Source organism: Nestor notabilis, unplaced genomic scaffold (genome assembly GCF_000696875.1).
Source record: "Nestor notabilis isolate BGI_N333 unplaced genomic scaffold, ASM69687v1 scaffold10516, whole genome shotgun sequence".
In the NCBI taxonomy this organism is placed as follows: Eukaryota; Metazoa; Chordata; class Aves; order Psittaciformes; family Psittacidae; genus Nestor; species Nestor notabilis.
The window spans coordinates 38,742-54,944 of NW_009933313.1; the positions used below are offsets into that span (position 1 = coordinate 38,742).

At 41.6% G+C, this 16,203-nt stretch overlaps 1 protein-coding gene across 1 annotated transcript in view; it reads left to right on the forward strand.

The window, feature by feature from the left end:
- The window catches only part of DNAJC13 (DnaJ (Hsp40) homolog, subfamily C, member 13), a 48,935-nt gene extending 33,222 nt beyond the window's left edge, over positions 1 to 15,713 (forward strand). Inside the window, exons 38-55 of the mRNA XM_010016817.1 lie at positions 243 to 362; positions 1,242 to 1,421; positions 2,295 to 2,462; positions 3,086 to 3,199; positions 3,527 to 3,643; positions 4,194 to 4,371; positions 5,408 to 5,499; positions 5,844 to 5,943; positions 6,336 to 6,410; positions 6,572 to 6,684; positions 7,069 to 7,238; positions 7,593 to 7,635; positions 8,473 to 8,646; positions 9,620 to 9,799; positions 10,055 to 10,195; positions 10,688 to 10,831; positions 11,535 to 11,634; positions 14,867 to 15,713. Coding sequence (XP_010015119.1) covers positions 243 to 362; positions 1,242 to 1,421; positions 2,295 to 2,462; positions 3,086 to 3,199; positions 3,527 to 3,643; positions 4,194 to 4,371; positions 5,408 to 5,499; positions 5,844 to 5,943; positions 6,336 to 6,410; positions 6,572 to 6,684; positions 7,069 to 7,238; positions 7,593 to 7,635; positions 8,473 to 8,646; positions 9,620 to 9,799; positions 10,055 to 10,195; positions 10,688 to 10,831; positions 11,535 to 11,634; positions 14,867 to 14,964 — 2,307 coding nt within the window. The 3' untranslated portion in view covers positions 14,965 to 15,713. The remainder of the gene's footprint in view (positions 1 to 242; positions 363 to 1,241; positions 1,422 to 2,294; positions 2,463 to 3,085; positions 3,200 to 3,526; positions 3,644 to 4,193; positions 4,372 to 5,407; positions 5,500 to 5,843; positions 5,944 to 6,335; positions 6,411 to 6,571; positions 6,685 to 7,068; positions 7,239 to 7,592; positions 7,636 to 8,472; positions 8,647 to 9,619; positions 9,800 to 10,054; positions 10,196 to 10,687; positions 10,832 to 11,534; positions 11,635 to 14,866) is intronic.
- Positions 15,714 to 16,203: the final 490 nt, after the last annotated feature.

Below are 16,203 nucleotides of genomic sequence, written 5' to 3' on the forward strand. Positions count from 1 at the left end.
CCAGGGACCCCTTCCACTAGATCACATGTCACCCAAGGCTCTGTCCAACCTGGCCGTGAGCACTGCCAGGGATGGAGCATTTACCACTATAATAATACATGCATATATAATAAAATATGATAAAAGTGTGTATGTATATAAAAATATAAAATATTAATGTAATATTATATATATTAAAAAATGGGATTGTAAACAAGCATTTCCCCTCTGCTTGGAACCAACAAAATACTGCTTTTTTGTAGGTATGTGGATATGTTAGTAAGTGTTACAGTGTGGCAGCTCAGTTCGAGGAGTGCAGAGAGAAGATTACAGAAATGCCTAACATCATTAAGGACCTCTGTAGACTACTGTATTATGGCAAGGTAAGAGCTCCTTTCCTTTGCCTAAATGGGTATTTAGCTGTTAAATGTTATGGGGAATGTTCTGCTTTTAAGGGAGAGAGGACAACTTTAGAGACTGTTCAAACCCTTCTCTAAGATCCCTGCTAATCATTATGGGATAGAGAACTCTACTGCTTTGTTCTCAACGCTTGTTGTTGGATCCATTTAGTAGAGTTAACATGCAATCGCTCTAAGGATTCAGTTACTTTTACCCTTTAACTGACACATCTAGCTGGTTTACTATACTAAATCATCAGGTTAAAGTACTAGAGCTACATGTTATGTAAGCAGACTCCTAAATCATCATCAACTCTGGAAACAGTATACAAGAAGTTCTGATGGCATTTAGCTCTTTAGAACTCACCTCATGTTATATAAATATTTGGATTTTGTCTGAATTAAGAAAGGAAAACTTGTCTTGAGCTTTTAATATGAGGTATGTGAAAATAGAAGACTACAGAAAACACAAGACTGTAAAATCAGACTACAGTAATTGACTGTAGATGCTTGTGTGTTCCTTAGTCCCTGCAGAACAAATGTATTGGCACAAAAGCCTCACCTGGGAATCTCTGCCACCTTCTTGAACTGTTTTTCTGCTAGTTCATCAATGCTGCTTTATAATCATATGAAGTATCTATTCAAGTACTGTTCCTCTGAAGGATGCTGACTAATTAGCCATGGTTTTGGCTACCAGACACTGAACTTGACCACAGATGATGTTCAGTCTACTTCAGATTTCATCTTTGTGCATTTAGATAGTATTCTAGAATTAGCAAGTTTGGGCTTTAAGTCTCTGGTAATGAAGCCAGCTGGCTTTCTTTGGTTACAGGTACTAAAGCAAGTTTTTTTTCCTTCCTTCAGAATATACCACGAGTAGCTGCTTTGGGAGTAGAGTGTGTGAGCTCCTTTGCCTTAGACTACTGGCTACAAACACACTTGTTCCAAGCTGGAGTTCTCTGGTACTTACTGGGTTACCTCTTCAACTACGACTATACACTAGAAGAGAGTGGTATTCAGAAAAGCGAAGATTCAAATCACCAGGTAATGTTAACAAGGTGCATGCTTTCAGGCAGCAAGACTTGTTGCTTGAATCTCTTGGTAACAAATTGAGTGTTTTCAAATACTTGTGAGAATCATTGAATTACATTAACAATAATAGAACAGTTTTGGAAGGAGACCTTTGTGTAGTAGCGTCATGCTGCTGTTTGGGGTTTTTCTGAGTAGCTTGTGTTTTGAGTTCAGATGTTGAAGCTGCCAAACCCTGGAGTTTGTAATAGACTTAATGCAAGAGATTTTTATCTGCAGTGAACAGTCTTCTGCTGTCAGAAGAAAAAGTTTCATTTGGTTGGTATTTTTTGCCTCTTGAGGCTCAACTGAAGGTGTTGTCTATTGATACCATGTCTGAAACATCTGTTTCAGGACTGTATTGTCCCTTTGCCCCACAGCTATGAAAGCAGCTTCACACTTCCATTTCCTTGAATGGTGCCATACCTCTATGGCATTTTTTCCTCAGCTACTGGATAAGATGAGCTTTGAACAGTCTATTGGAGTTACTAACTCTTTGTGTCACTGTCATAAAAGGCTTGTTAATCTGATATTTGATTATGCTAGTAGGAACTGTTGGCTGGTCAGAAGCTATTACACTAAAAAGCTCTTGTAGTTTTCAGCTCATCGTGGTGCCCCCGTTTTTCTTACTTACGCTCACGTCATTTGTTAACACCCACAACACAGTGATTATATTGGCTGTTCTGCAGTACCTAGTGTTTTGTTAGACATCAGTGCATAATTAGTGATGCAGGTAAATAGAGAATACCAGTTCTGTTTGTTCTGGTGTGGAAGTGTTGGACAACTCTTTCTGGCTATTCTGATGTTTCTCCAGCAAGCTCTAGGGGGTTTCAACTCTGTATTTTTCAGGAGGTTGCAAATAGCCTTGCTAAGCTCAGTCTCCTGGCCCTGAGTCGCCTTGGAGGGTATCTCTCTGAAGAACAAGCTACACCTGAAAACCCAACTATCAGGAAAAGCTTGGCTGGAATGCTGACACCCTATATTGCAAGGAAGCTCGCTGTGGTCAGTCCTACTGAGGTAAGCATCTGTTGGCCAAAACTTTCTTCAGTGACTCATGAAAGGAATACCCGATCACTTCTAAAACACTGAACTCTCTTAGACCAACCTGATACAGAGAACAACAGTGCAGTTTGCTTTCTTTGCATTTGGAGTAACTGCAAGGAGAAGAAGTTGGTTTAGCCTCAAACACAATGGGCAGGAACAGTACCCTGGAGGACAATATTTGCAAAACAAATATGGGAACAAAGTAGTTAATTGTTCAAGGCTTAAGGATACAATGATGATAGAGAGCAAACGTTAAACTTCTCTCTTTAAAAGTGGTGGCAAGGAAGGCATCTACAAAGAGATACTGCAGATAGTTGCTGCTCACTGTCAAAAGTAAACAAGTTACAATCTGAAGTAAATGTGGCTCCAGGCAGAATAAAGAAAAATGAAAATATACATTGTATTGTACCAAATAACTTACACATACTGTTTTTCTAGTATGTGGGAAACTTGACAATTTTATACTTGCTTATGAAATTGGTCTAGTTGTTAAAGAGATTGGATTAACTAATACCATGAAACCACGCTGATGATTGTGCATAGTGATCTGAAACTGTTGTAAATGCGTTACATTATGTAAATTCCTTATTTCTTAGACTCTGAAGATGCTTAACAGTAACACAGAAAACCCCTACTTGATCTGGAACAATGGGACAAGAGCCGAATTAGTTGAGTTTTTGGAATCTCAACAAGAAAGCATGATTAAGAAAGTAAGATACTCTTCATTTTAAATCCCACTACTATCTTTTTAAACCTGTTTCGTGCTTTGGTACATCCACTTGTAATGCAGTGGTATAGTTAATACAAGTGTTCATTGTTGTCTATGCCTATCTAAGTCACTTCATTCAGCAGTCTTGAAAACAAAATCTAAGAGTTTGTGTATTTATTTCTTGTAATGTTTCAATCAAAGCTTGTGATTTGGCTAAATCTGTAAATTTTCTGTTCAGATACTGTCTATTTCATTATTGGGTTATAGCTTCACACTTTCTGCAAGATTATTTTCTGTCTGAACTTGTGCTGTTTCTCTCTGCTTGAAGGGTGATTGTGACAAGAGCTATGGATCTGACTTTGTCTTCAGTGACCATGCAAAGGAACTTATTGTGGGAGAGATTTTTGTGAGAGTCTACAATGAGGTCCCTACCTTCCAATTAGAGGTGAGATGTAGCTAAAACCTGCCTGATGAAAAGAGTCTTTGGAATACTACTTCTTCCTCTTTATCTATCTGTCAGTACAAACAGACTGGAGAAAATACAGTCTTATGGAAGCTTCCTTCGACACGATGAGCATGTTATGGAATATCTCTATTGGAGCAGAATAGATTAAAAAGTAAAAATTTGTCATAAGATGTGCTGCTTCAGATGTCTTAATGCCTTTTCTCTAACAGCTTGGACTGCAGATACTCAGGTTGATTCAGTACTTTAAGGAGGTGGTGATTCTGCCTTGTGGCTTTGCTTGACTACATATATATATGTACACACCTTAAGAGTGCTGATGAAGTAGCAGCAGCTTTGTAAGGGTATGTTCAGATTGAAGTAGGGTTGATGTGCTCCAGTATTACAGTGATCATAGTAGATAAGTTTCCTGTCTGCTTGTCTGGAAGAAAGGGGTTTGTGAAATGTAGGAAAAGTTACTTGGATACACTTTCTTCTAGTGTGAATACTGTTGCATCACACAGCTAAAAATGCTCTCATCTCTAATTTAAAGCTTCCTAAAGCATTTGCTGCAAGCCTCTTGGATTACATAGGCTCACAAGCACAGTACCTTCATACGCTAATGGCAATAACCCAGACGGGGAAAGTAGAGTCCAATCAACATGGAGATCGGTTACGGAGAGTTGAAATGGCCCTGGAGGCTCTGAGAAACGTGATAAAACACAACCCAGGTAGGCTTAAAACTGAACTTCCCTGATAGGCTTTCTTGTGGACACCCTTCAAAATGCAGACCTCTGTAGTCTTTTATCTTCCAGCAAGAAGGAAGCTTGTTTTGCTGGCTGACAGACTAGCACTTTGATAAGCCATATAGGCTTTTTCCCTCTGCCCAGAGAACATTATCAGTAGATGGATTAGTTTTGTGTGAAATCCAAGCCTTATCTATTTTCGTTTCTGAAACATTGGGGTTTATAATTCTAGCCTGCTTTTGCCAGGAAGACTTAAACCTCTTGGATAAAACTTTTGTAATCCTTCAAAGAATCTTTAGCTGACTTTTAAACTTCCTTGCTTCAGGAAGAACCTCCTTGAGCCAAGTACTGCATACTAGTAAAACGTACATGTCAGGGCCTTATTAAAGCAGGAAAAGATGTTCTTGAGAGTGGGCAATTAATACCAGCGAAGGTTAATGAGCAGGTATCAATGTACAGACTTGAAAAGCCTGAGACATGATTAGGATGTTTTCCTACCGTACTATGTTATTTCTGAAAGCAAATCATGTTACTATCACGGCTTCTGTCTTAGCTGGTTGGGTTGTTCTCTGGATTTACTGTGTTTGGCAATTACAAGCCTGAAGGCAGCTCTTACTGCAGCAGATAGCAACCCTGCTCTGAGCTGGAAGAATATTTGAAGACAAGAAGTACTGGTGACTGATGATAAGTAACTGAACATGCTTCGTTGTCTTGTAAGAATGCAAGTTACTAGGGGGTCCAAGAACTAGCTCAGTTATTTGTCTCAGAGGGAGGAAGTATCCTCTGCTTTTGAAACACTGTTGATGTGTGACCTTGTGGAAGCTACATTAACAGACAAGGCATTATCATTTTCTAATCCTTTCACAGGTGCTGTCCTGTAGAAGCTGTTCTAACTACTGTGGCAGACTATATACACACATGCAGTCTTTAACACCTCTGTGAAGTGAAATGTGGTCTTAGGACAGCTTTCAGTCAATGCTTTGGCTAACATGAAGAGAATAACTTACTTGGTCTCTTGCAGGTTCTGAGTGTGAATGCATAGGTCACTTTAAGTTGATATTCTCCCTTCTGCGTGTTCATGGAGCTGGCCAAGTGCAGCAGTTGGCTCTGGAGGTAAAAACCCAAACCAACCAACCAGAAAAAACACCACAAATCCCCTTGTCTGGATGCTCTACAGAATCAGCATAAACAAAACTGATTGTGTAACTGTTAGTTAACTAAAAAGCATCAAAATTGGGGTTCCAAGGCGTCAGTTCTTCCTTGGAAGAACAAGTGACAGTTACTTGCCTCTGTCCTTGCTCCCTTCTCTGAGGTGGGAAGACAATTCGGTGATGGGAATAAGCATTATAGATACTAGCTATGTTGGCCAGTGAGGTGACTGACTTCCTACACTGCATTTTCTGGGCAATGTCTTAACAGCTGGAGTATAATCAAGTGTTGTTTATGATCTTTTACAGGTAGTGAACATAGTGACAAGTAACCAAGAATGTGTTAACAACATTGCTGAGGCAGTGGTTCTTGCTAACTTACTGGCACTCCTGCATTCCTTACCTTCAAGTATGTATCATATAATCCTTAAGTCTTGCAAGGCAAAGGGTTTCCAACTCAAAAATTAATTAGCATGCAGCTGGCCGAGCTTACTACTGAGTTTTAGGTTAAAACAGCATTTCAGTAACCAGCTTGTTGTCTTAAATGCATGAGCTAAAATATATGCATTGCCAAGTGTTGAGGTAGTAAACCTCAGTAGAGGTAGATTAAGAAGTTATGCCACACTAGAAAGTACAATTGGACATTCTTTAACTGAATTTAGCCAGAAATCTCTAAGGTTGAAATTGTCACAAGCTTTCATGCAGTTTTGATACAGCTGTCTGTTCAGATCTGGTTAGTTCATCTTTGTGCCACAGAGGCTATTAACTAATCAAAGGTCTTAATTCTTTTTATTTTGACAGGCCGGCAGCTCGTCCTTGAAACTTTGTATGCTTTGACATCTAGCACAAAAATAATCAAAGAGGCCATGGCAAAAGGTACAGTGCTACACTGAAAGCAGATGTTTCTGCAATACAGGACTTAAAGTAAATAGAGTGGTCAAATCTTCCTCTTCCCTTTAGAACAATCAATGTGGAATTGCTGAATTCATACTTGTGACCAGAAGAAAACTTTAATGTTTTCCTACCTCTTTTTACAGGTGCTTTAATCTACTTACTAGATATGTTTTGCAACTCAACTCATCCACAGGTTCGAGCCCAAACAGCAGAGCTCTTTGCCAAAATGACTGCAGATAAACTGGTGGGTCCAAAGGTAAGGATCTTAAGAGCCCTTGTTGGAACTCTTATCCTGGTATTACCTGCCTCACTCTAAAGACAGAACAAAAGAAAAATACCCTGTTTTGTGACAGAAACATTCATGTGAAGAGCAATCTGGCTTTTTCAGAATGATGAGCAGACTTCTCATCTGTGAGCAGACTTCCAGCAGCAGTTGTATTTACTGTACCTGCTATACGCAGCTTGGTTTCCATTTGTAATGACTTCAACTTTAGGTCCCCAGATTTGAGACCTGTCACCAGTCTGATGCTAGCACTATTTAAAATATACAGCACTACAAATAAGTGGACTTCCTGGAGTTATTCTGTTGGTTAGTGTGTCTTACAGCATACTAAATGTCAATTCTGTTCATTGTTTCTAGGTTAGAATTACATTAATGAAGTTTTTACCTGGAGTCTTCATGGATGCCATGAGAGACAACCCTGAAGCTGCTGTTCATATCTTTGAGGGAACTCATGAAAATCCTGAGTTAATTTGGAATGACAACTCCAGGGAGAGAGTATCAACAACAGTTCGAGAAATGATGCTTGAGTATGTGGAGGCCTACTATTTACTGAGACACACTTTTGGTGGCAGTAAACCAGAGTTGCTATAGAAGAGCTGTCAGACAGTTCTGCCTGTAAAAAGTAGGATCCTTGCACGGCAGACTTCGGTGAGAAGAAATTTGCTCACTGTCTATATATTGTAGCTGTAACTCAGTGATGCGAGTGCAGCTTATGCACAATCCAGGTATTTGCTCACTGCTGTAAGATTTGGGAGGGGGAGTTACAGCAAGGAAAAAATGGGGTCAAAAACTGGAACTCCACAACAAGGAAGGAGACGGAGGTGTCAAGCAGGAAAAACTGCTTCTTTCACTGCTTGTTAAAATGTACTTTCTTTTTAAAGGCACTTTAAACTTCAGAGGGACAACCCTGACACTAACTGGAAGGTAAGAGAACACTGTTTCTGCTTTGAGTGCCTCCAGGGAGACTTTAAGCCAGCTGATAATATATGCATGTATGTAACTCTCCGGCAGGCTTTCGTCTTAGAGTACCAATGGGAACTTACTTCTGTGCCAACGTAACTGTTTTAATGTTGAATTGATGCTTTTGTTATTTCTGGTCCCTTGAAATCAGATACTGCATTGGCAGTGGTTTTGCCAGTAATAGCCTGGCAGGTCAGGTAATTCTAAAACTTGCCAAAAGTCAGCAGCAAAGGAGAATATTGATTTGCTGGGAAACGTCCTGTCACTGATTACATTGCTGCAGTAAACTTGCTCTTGGTAAATGTTCAGGAAGCCACTGAGTCTCAGAAATGACTGTCCATTCTATCATGTCACGTACGTCAGTGAGATGTTTCAGTCTGTGGTATTTCCCAGTATCTGCAAAGGAAAGTACCTTCCTCCCAAGAGTTCAACATTAAAACAACTAAACACATGCAAGGATGGCTGTTTAGATGCAGGTGGAAACTGGAAACTTTGATGGCGAGAAACCTTCCCTTGAGGTGTGCAAGAAGATGGGAAAGGGCTGTTTTATCAGTCTTGTTGCTGGTATTTCTCGTGAACTAAGATAGAAGTAGATTCAGTTACCCATGTTCTTTGAAAGTTCCACTGTAGCAGTATTGCCTGCACTGTTCTCTCGCTCATGTTCCTTCAAGATGAAGTGTTTATTGGTTTTGGAGAGTATAGTTAGTTCAGTGACCCTTACCACTAGAGTCATGATGTTAAAGGGACAATGTCAGCACTCACAAATGCCCTTGCTCATAACTCCTACTTTACAATCAACAGCTTCCTGAAGACTTTGCTGTGGTGTATGGTGAGGCAGAAGGTGAACTTTCAGTGGGGGGAGTCTTCCTAAGGATTTTTATTGCCCAGCCGGCCTGGGTTTTACGGAAACCAAGAGAATTTCTCATTGCACTTTTGGAAAAGTTTACTGAACTACTGGAGAAGAATAACCCCCATGTAAGATGGTTTTTCTGATTCTGCTCTTTGAATTTATTTAGCAGTTTTAAGCTACTAGTCTTTTAGTATCTGAGTAACTTAGATTTTCACGCTTTCTTACATGATTCTTTTTGGTCTCTTTTCCAGCTCTCTATAAAAACACGTAGATGTATTTAGGCAACTTCTGAGCATGAGTCAGTGCTTTTTAAACCCTTGAAGCCACAGAACTCGCTTCAGTAGGTCTTAGAGGCTTATTTAGTGATAGAGATGAGGCTTAACTAATGAAGTGTCTTTAGTTATCCCATGACTGACCAGCCTGAGAAAACAGCAGTTGTTCTATACTGCTAAGAAGTTTTCAGCTCTTGACTGCTTTCCCATTCTGGTGTAAACTGTGACCTGTACAAGGCCGCCACCTAACATTCAGTGGAATGCAGTAAAACTAACGTGTTACGGTTTGAATGAGAACAATGTTCAAGTCAGTAACTTAATGATATTACTAAAAAATGAATTTTAAACACTGCTCAGACATATCCTGAGTTAGTCTTGCAGGGAGGGAGTTAACTTGCACATTGAATATAACGGGCATCTTTGTAATAAGGATGCGGTAGCACTTTGTACAGGCATGCAGAATACAGCAAGTGAACCCTTTAAGGATTCAAGTGGTCAGCCTAAACATCCATCCACACTGTAATGCTTCCAGCAAGCATGTTGTCACGTGTGCTGCTTTGCACACAGGGGCTGCAGCTGGGCACTGGCTTCTCTAGCTACTGGAAACAGTGCTTAGGATTTGTGTGATGTGTGTTCATGAAACTAGTAAATGTCTGCCACTAGTGGAGCTGATCACGTTCTAAACTTCTTGGTTTAGCTGTTTGAGAGTAAAGTAACATGATAAAAGCATTAGAGGAAAAAAATGTGCTGCAGAGCAAGTGAGGAACGTTACTGTGATGGTGTGATACAGCTTTGCTGAGTTATACTTCGTGCTGGTTTTCTGCAGGGGGAAACTTTAGAAACAGTTACCACAGCAACTGTGTGCCTGTTCAGTGCCCAGCCTCAGCTGGCAGATCAAGTTCCTCCACTTGGTCACCTTCACAAGATAATCCAAGCTATGAATCACAAGAACAACGCCATTCCTAAAAGTGCCATTCGTGTCATGCACATACTGTCTGACAATGAGGTAAGGAATCCTCTGAGTGCTCAAGGGGAGAGAATACATCACTGGGGTGATTTCTATTGTTTAGTGCTGTTCCTAGAAGGGCATTATTGTAATGATAAATACTGTGTGCCAGATGAGCAGGGACTTGCAGCTAATTAGTGAGGAGTTGATAAATTAAATACACTGAAAAACTGATGGTCTTGGCTGACCATATATGCCATAACCATCAAGCTTAGCATAAAATAAAGTACTCTGGATGTTTCTGTCTCTTTGTAGCTTTGTGTTCGAGCAATGGCATCACTAGAGACGATCAGCCCTCTCATGAATGGAATGAAAAAGAGATCAGATATAGTTGGTGTAGCCTGTGAAGCACTTAATCGAATGTTTCAGAAGGAACAAAATGACTTGGTTGCCCAAGTGAGTAGTACATTCTTAGACTGTAAAATACATGATTATATTTGGGTTTCTAAACTGTTCATAAGAACAGAGCTACTGTTCATTTTTAGTGTCCAGGTGGCTTCCCAGAAGCCATCTATCTAACGTGCTTTCCATGTTGGAGAAGTTGGAAGTCAGTCCTTTCTCCAGCATGCGGACCTGTTCAAGGATGTTACCCGAGCAGTGAACCTGAATGCGTAAGAATAGTGTTGGCCTGAGTCTGCTGAGAAAGCAGAACAGAGAAATGCCAGCTAATTCAACTGAGCTTACTCCTAGACAGAGCAGAACTGCTGGACAGTACCTTTGCTTTCTCCTGTCTGTATTTATACAGCTCAGGAAAAACTGGCAAGCCTAAACATACTTGGTAATAGATAGCTCTTGGCACTCTTGGTTCACACTAATGCAGTAATGTAAAACCTCTATACGGAACTTCCTAGTGCATGTTAAGACAACTCCTTTTGGGTATGTGTGCAGGCTCTGAAGGCAGATTTGGTCCCTTATCTTCTGAAGCTGCTTGAAGGGGTTGGTCTCGAGAACCTGGAAAGCCCAGCTGCAACAAAAGCTCAGATTGTTAAAACTCTGAAGTCCATGTCTCGCAGCCTGCAGTATGGCGAACAGGTGAGTACTGACTGATCCTTCACTGGGCATCACACTGAGCATCCCTTGTTTCATCTTCTGGCTCTCATGTGCATCCTTCCACCTAAAACATTAATGTTATGAAACTACAAAATCATTATGGGGTGGAATGTCTCAATCTCTGGTGAAGAAGTCATTGATTTGATTCATGTGAGGAGTGCTAATAAAAGGCAAATCCCAAGCAACTGCAGCGGTGTTTAGGATGTTTATTGAAGCAGGTAAAATCTGACCCAGTAACTGTGCTTGTTCTTGGTGCCTTTCTCTTACCCTTGTGTTGAAAGCTTTCTCAAGGGGAGGGAAACTGGGGATGGGTTTTTCTTCCAGGCTGTCCCTATCTTGCTGTAGTACAGGAAACACCCTGTTCTAGCTCAGCTCTAGATGCGTGGCATGTGGCTGCTTGCACGGTTGCTTTTCCTTGTCACCTGAACTGGGGAAGGGGGGAGAAAGTCAAGCAACTAAATGACTTCACATAACGCAGGAGGCTCTTGAAGTTCAGCTGCACAATTCACAGGGAAAAACCAGTTGCTACAGTCTTAGAAATGTGTGATTCTACACTGTAGTCTAAACTACTGCTGTGCTGTTCAGCAATGCCTTTGCAATGGTTTGGTTCTAGAGGATGGCTTTGTTCCCTTGGAACGTTACAAATGTCATTTGCTCATCTTGTTAATCTCTTCAACAACTGTAGGTAAATGAAATTCTGTCTCGTTCCTCTGTGTGGAGTGCCTTCAAGGATCAGAAACATGACTTATTCATTTCTGAGACACAAACAGCAGGATACCTCACAGGTTAGTAACCCTTTCCTATTTATGTCCCGCATTATACTGAACTGTTACTTGTCGTTGACTCTGGAGATACTGTTTATCCTCGGGATCTAGTGCCATCGTGTGGCCTGAACACTCAGTGCTGTAAAAGTACAGTAAGTTTTTAAAACACTTAACAAAAGCCAAACATGTTTGTGGTTGAGAATGTATTTTCTGGAGTGTCTTTGCTGTACCTATTTGTAAAATATCAGTGCAGTGGAGTCTGGACACAGGCAAGTCTTGCCACTACCCTGTAATGATAAAGCAGAGATGTAATCAGGACTAATGGATGACAGGCTTTCCCAGGATCAGACTATTTGAGTTGTAGAACATGATGTTTTCCAAGGTTTGGGGGAGGAGTAAACTTTCTTCAGAATCACTGGGACTCTCTGTATGAACTGTGCCACGTGAATTAGGCTGTGTTAGTGGTAGGTGTGTAACTGTAGTGTTGGAGCAGTTTGAATGTGAATAGCTCTGGTGTGAGCCCATGTTCCAGTCAGACTCAAGAGCACTGGCAAGGGCCCCTCTCTGTTGGGGATGGCCTTGTACCTGTACACAGAGCTTGTGGCACATGCCTGAATGCATCTGTGGTGCATCCTGGAGTGCCCTGCTCGTGCCACCAAGCCTGCAGTGGCACCCTGGGCTGTCACCTCAGTCCCACTGAGTCCCAGACAGTGGCAGAGAGCATTGTATCTGTGCTGTGTGTACTGTGTACCCACAAAGGATAGCAACTGCTGTGAACATCCTTGCTGGGACTCACACTGTGTGGGCATAATCCTGGCACAGTTAAGTCATAGCAAATCGAATTCTGGTTCTTTCTTCATTCACATGCAGCACTTGACAGAGACATCTTTGACTATATTCTGCTGTATCACAGTCCAAAACTTTGCTGTCAGAGTTGTTGCTGTATCTGAAAATACTTTGTGTAATGACATCGTAACAAGCTTTGTCTGAAGTGGTGCTTGATACAAGCTTCTGACCCCTCAGCAGCTATCACCTGATGTTCAGTCTTACAAGTCTAGGCTCCTGGGTAAGGTTTGAAAGGCCTCTGTGACAATAGGAACACTTCCCTGTGCCACATAGAACTTTTTCTCTAACCCAAGGTAGGAATCTTGGTAAAGCTTTTGAGTGTAACTGAATTACCAAGCTACAAATCAGATGGCCATAGAGACAAGCAAGGTTCTCTTGAGTGTGTCTTGAGAAAATGAAGCAAGAGCCTTTAAGTCAGGATTTAGATGTTCTAGAAGCAGGTGGTTAGTATTTTGAGAGTAGGTATATGGCAAGACTTTCCACACAGGAAAGACTCAGCACTTCAGCTCTAAACAGGAGTTTTGTGTTAATTTTACCATTTAATGCTGCTTTGACAAAGAACACTTGAACACTTGCTTCAGTTGGAGCTGAATTTCATTGGTTTCTCGTAAATACTGTAATGAGAAATGTGAAGTAAAGGCTGGTGGATTACTGGCCAAGAACTGAAACTCCACCAGATGCTGTTAGGCTTGAGACTGGGGACAATACAGCTGTCCAGTTCCTTAAGGCCTGTGCTGCATTTCAGTTGCCTAATGTGTAAGTGCTTGCAAATGTAGAATGAAGATGCTGTACAAATGCCAAGTATAGATGGAAACTAAACGAAAAGCTTTATTTGATGGAAACCAAACTACAAGCTCTATTTTTAACCTGCTTTATCTGATATTCTGCCTTATGTCTTGCTTCAAATTGCTTTGCTATTTGCACTTCCCTTGAAACTTCCCTTGCTTATTTCTCTTCCCTCAGGTGTCTCTTCTCCTTCCCTTCTAACTGGCAGCAGTCCCCTTCACCTGAGAAGTGGGCTTTAGATCTGCTCTGCCAGGCAGCTTGCTCACTTCTGTGTAGCTCTCTAAAGCAGGTAGATACCATCTTGCAAATGCACTTGCTGCACTCCAAGTTGTAGATGCATGTCACAGAACTGTAACAAACATGTGGGCCTGAACTGCAAAACACTGATAAACGTGCCACCTTCAACACACAGGAGCATTAAACTAACAACTGCCTGCAGGGGCTGATACTCGCTGGTACTACTAAACTTGTGAAGTGTGTTAGGAATCCTCTGTGGTGGAAAAGCTTGAGGGACAAGAGAACTAGTGGAACATTTACAGCAGGACATGTGGAAGTGGGTCTGGCCCTGGGCAGATGCTGCTGCTGGGCTGGCAGAAGTCCCATCTGAAGCCAGAGAGCTTTTGTTACCGCAGACACTGTTTGCTTTGCTCTCTTGCTTGCGGGACAAGTGTAGGACTGTTTGCAAGGAGACAAACAATGCTCTGATGTTCTGGCTCCAGGCTGTGGTGTGAGGAGGGAGGCTGGGGCATGAAGGGGTAGCAAACCTGGGGGAACTCAGTGAGGATGACTTAAGGGGGGAGCATAAAGGACGCAGCAGAATTTACCATGCTCAATGTCAGCAGAGTGGGCTGAAGGTCTAACACCAGGTTGATCACTGTATCGGTGCAGGAGCGTGTTGTGGATTGGCAGTTTATTACAGTTGTTAATCTGGTAAGAGTTGCTGTTGGAACACCTCCTGCTGCAACAACAGCAGTTCTGGTTGTATTTGAAAGTTTGTATTCAAGTACATTTTAAACTCAAAGCTTCAATGGAGACGGGCTTTGTATGCAGTGCAAAACTGCCTACCCCTCCAGTTACTGACATTGAGATGTATTGATGGTGGGGAGTTCTGTATCTCCAAGATACATTCTTGGGTATCCCAAGAGTGCTGTTCCTCTTCCTAGCTGGAGGCACTAAGCTGCCTAGACAAGCACAAGGCAGCTCATGGCACTTCCTGCAGCTACACACTAGGACCCCTCTGCAGTGCTGAAGCAGTGGTGGGATGCTCACCCAAACTCACCTTGCTCCTGCAGTGGGGCTTCCCCTCCTCACTGCCACCCAGTGCTGGTGGGATGGAGAGTGGTTGGAGTTCTTCTGGAATTCAATTGGCACATCAGAATAAAGCATGCTGAGCAAGCCTGAGAATGGCCTCCACAGGCTACTCCACTTGGTGGGCTGAGTTAGCCATAATTCCTGCTATTCCCAGATTCCAAAGAATTTAAACGGAAGCTCTTACATGTTTTTGTTTAAGGTGTCTGGTTGACATAAATGATGTGTTTGAGTGTTACCAGAAGGGATAAAGCTGCTCAGTTGCTTGTTGGGTTCAAGGCTCCTCACCAATGTTGTGTTTTCCTCCTGAAAGGCCCTGGAGTCGCTGGTTACCTCACTGCAGGGACGACAGCATCTGTAATGCCCCACGTACCACCCCCGGTAGACAATGAAGTGGGAGATGGCAGCTAAGGACTGCAGACCCGTGTGAAAGAGGCAAAGGCAGCCTGGCCAGTGATGAGGAACAGCACTTTCCTCCAACGCTCTGAAGTGAACTTACTGCCTTTCCAAGTGTTATGACAGTGTTATTCCTTTTCTAAGACTTGTTTGGTTTTTTTTCTTTAGGGAAAAGTCAGTGATTCTGTCACACTGTAACACAAGGAAGCACTCTGTGGATCAGCTGAAATGGTACACAAGAAGTTTTTTTTTCTTGTTGTACGTAAGCACATTTTGTTCCTTTCTATTTGTTTACAAGACTGTGAATCAAACTTTCCTAGTTTTTATATTTTATGAATTGGCACGACTGGAGTTGAGCTACAGTCTAGAGGAATTGGGCTAAAATCACTTTGACCTCACCGACCCCCACTAAAAGGGCATCCCCTCCTTTTCCCAGTCTGACATGATCACTCCCATTGAACATTAATTGCAAAGGGTTTGTCCCTGCACCGGTTCACTGATGTCCTTAATCATTAACATTCTCTTCTTCCTGAGATCAAACAGCATTAGACATTCATATGTATAACTGGCTTGACCAAATTGACAGAGCTTCAGCAAAAAAACAACCTTAAAGTTGACGTTATGTAAGAAATTAGTGTAATTGTGAAATGTTCTATACATTATCCAGTATATAAGAACTTTCTATATTGAGTGTACATTATACAGATCATTCATATGTACAGAAAATTTTAAAATAAAGGGAATTAAGAGCCTTGTTAATGAGAGAAAGGTGGTGGGCTTACGAAGCTGTTCTTTGAAGGTGTGAGAAACAAGAGCGGTCAGAGACTTGAACTTGAGCATGGCTAAACAGGGCTCCTGGGCATTACCCAGCCTACAGTAAACTAAATGGGGTGAAACTGCTGAGTCAAAACTGCTTTGCCTACACTAAAGGGATAAAGAAGGCTTTGGCTCAGAGCAAATAAGTAACTTTAGGGCTGTTAGAAAATAGATTTAATTTAGTGTTGGAAAACCCAGACGCATTCTGGTATTTACAAGACGTTCTGCAAGGTTTTAAAAGCAAGCCCCTGATCAGTAAGTGTAATAATTGCAAGTAAAGAGTAAGAGAACGTGTATTGCTTCAAGGCATCCCTGCCCATGGCAGGGGATTTGAATTGGATGATCTTAAGGTCCTTTCCAACCCAAACCATGCTATGATTCTATAAGGTAGAACCGAGGTTTTGTATTCAACTTTACCTTACACCACACTATTGCACT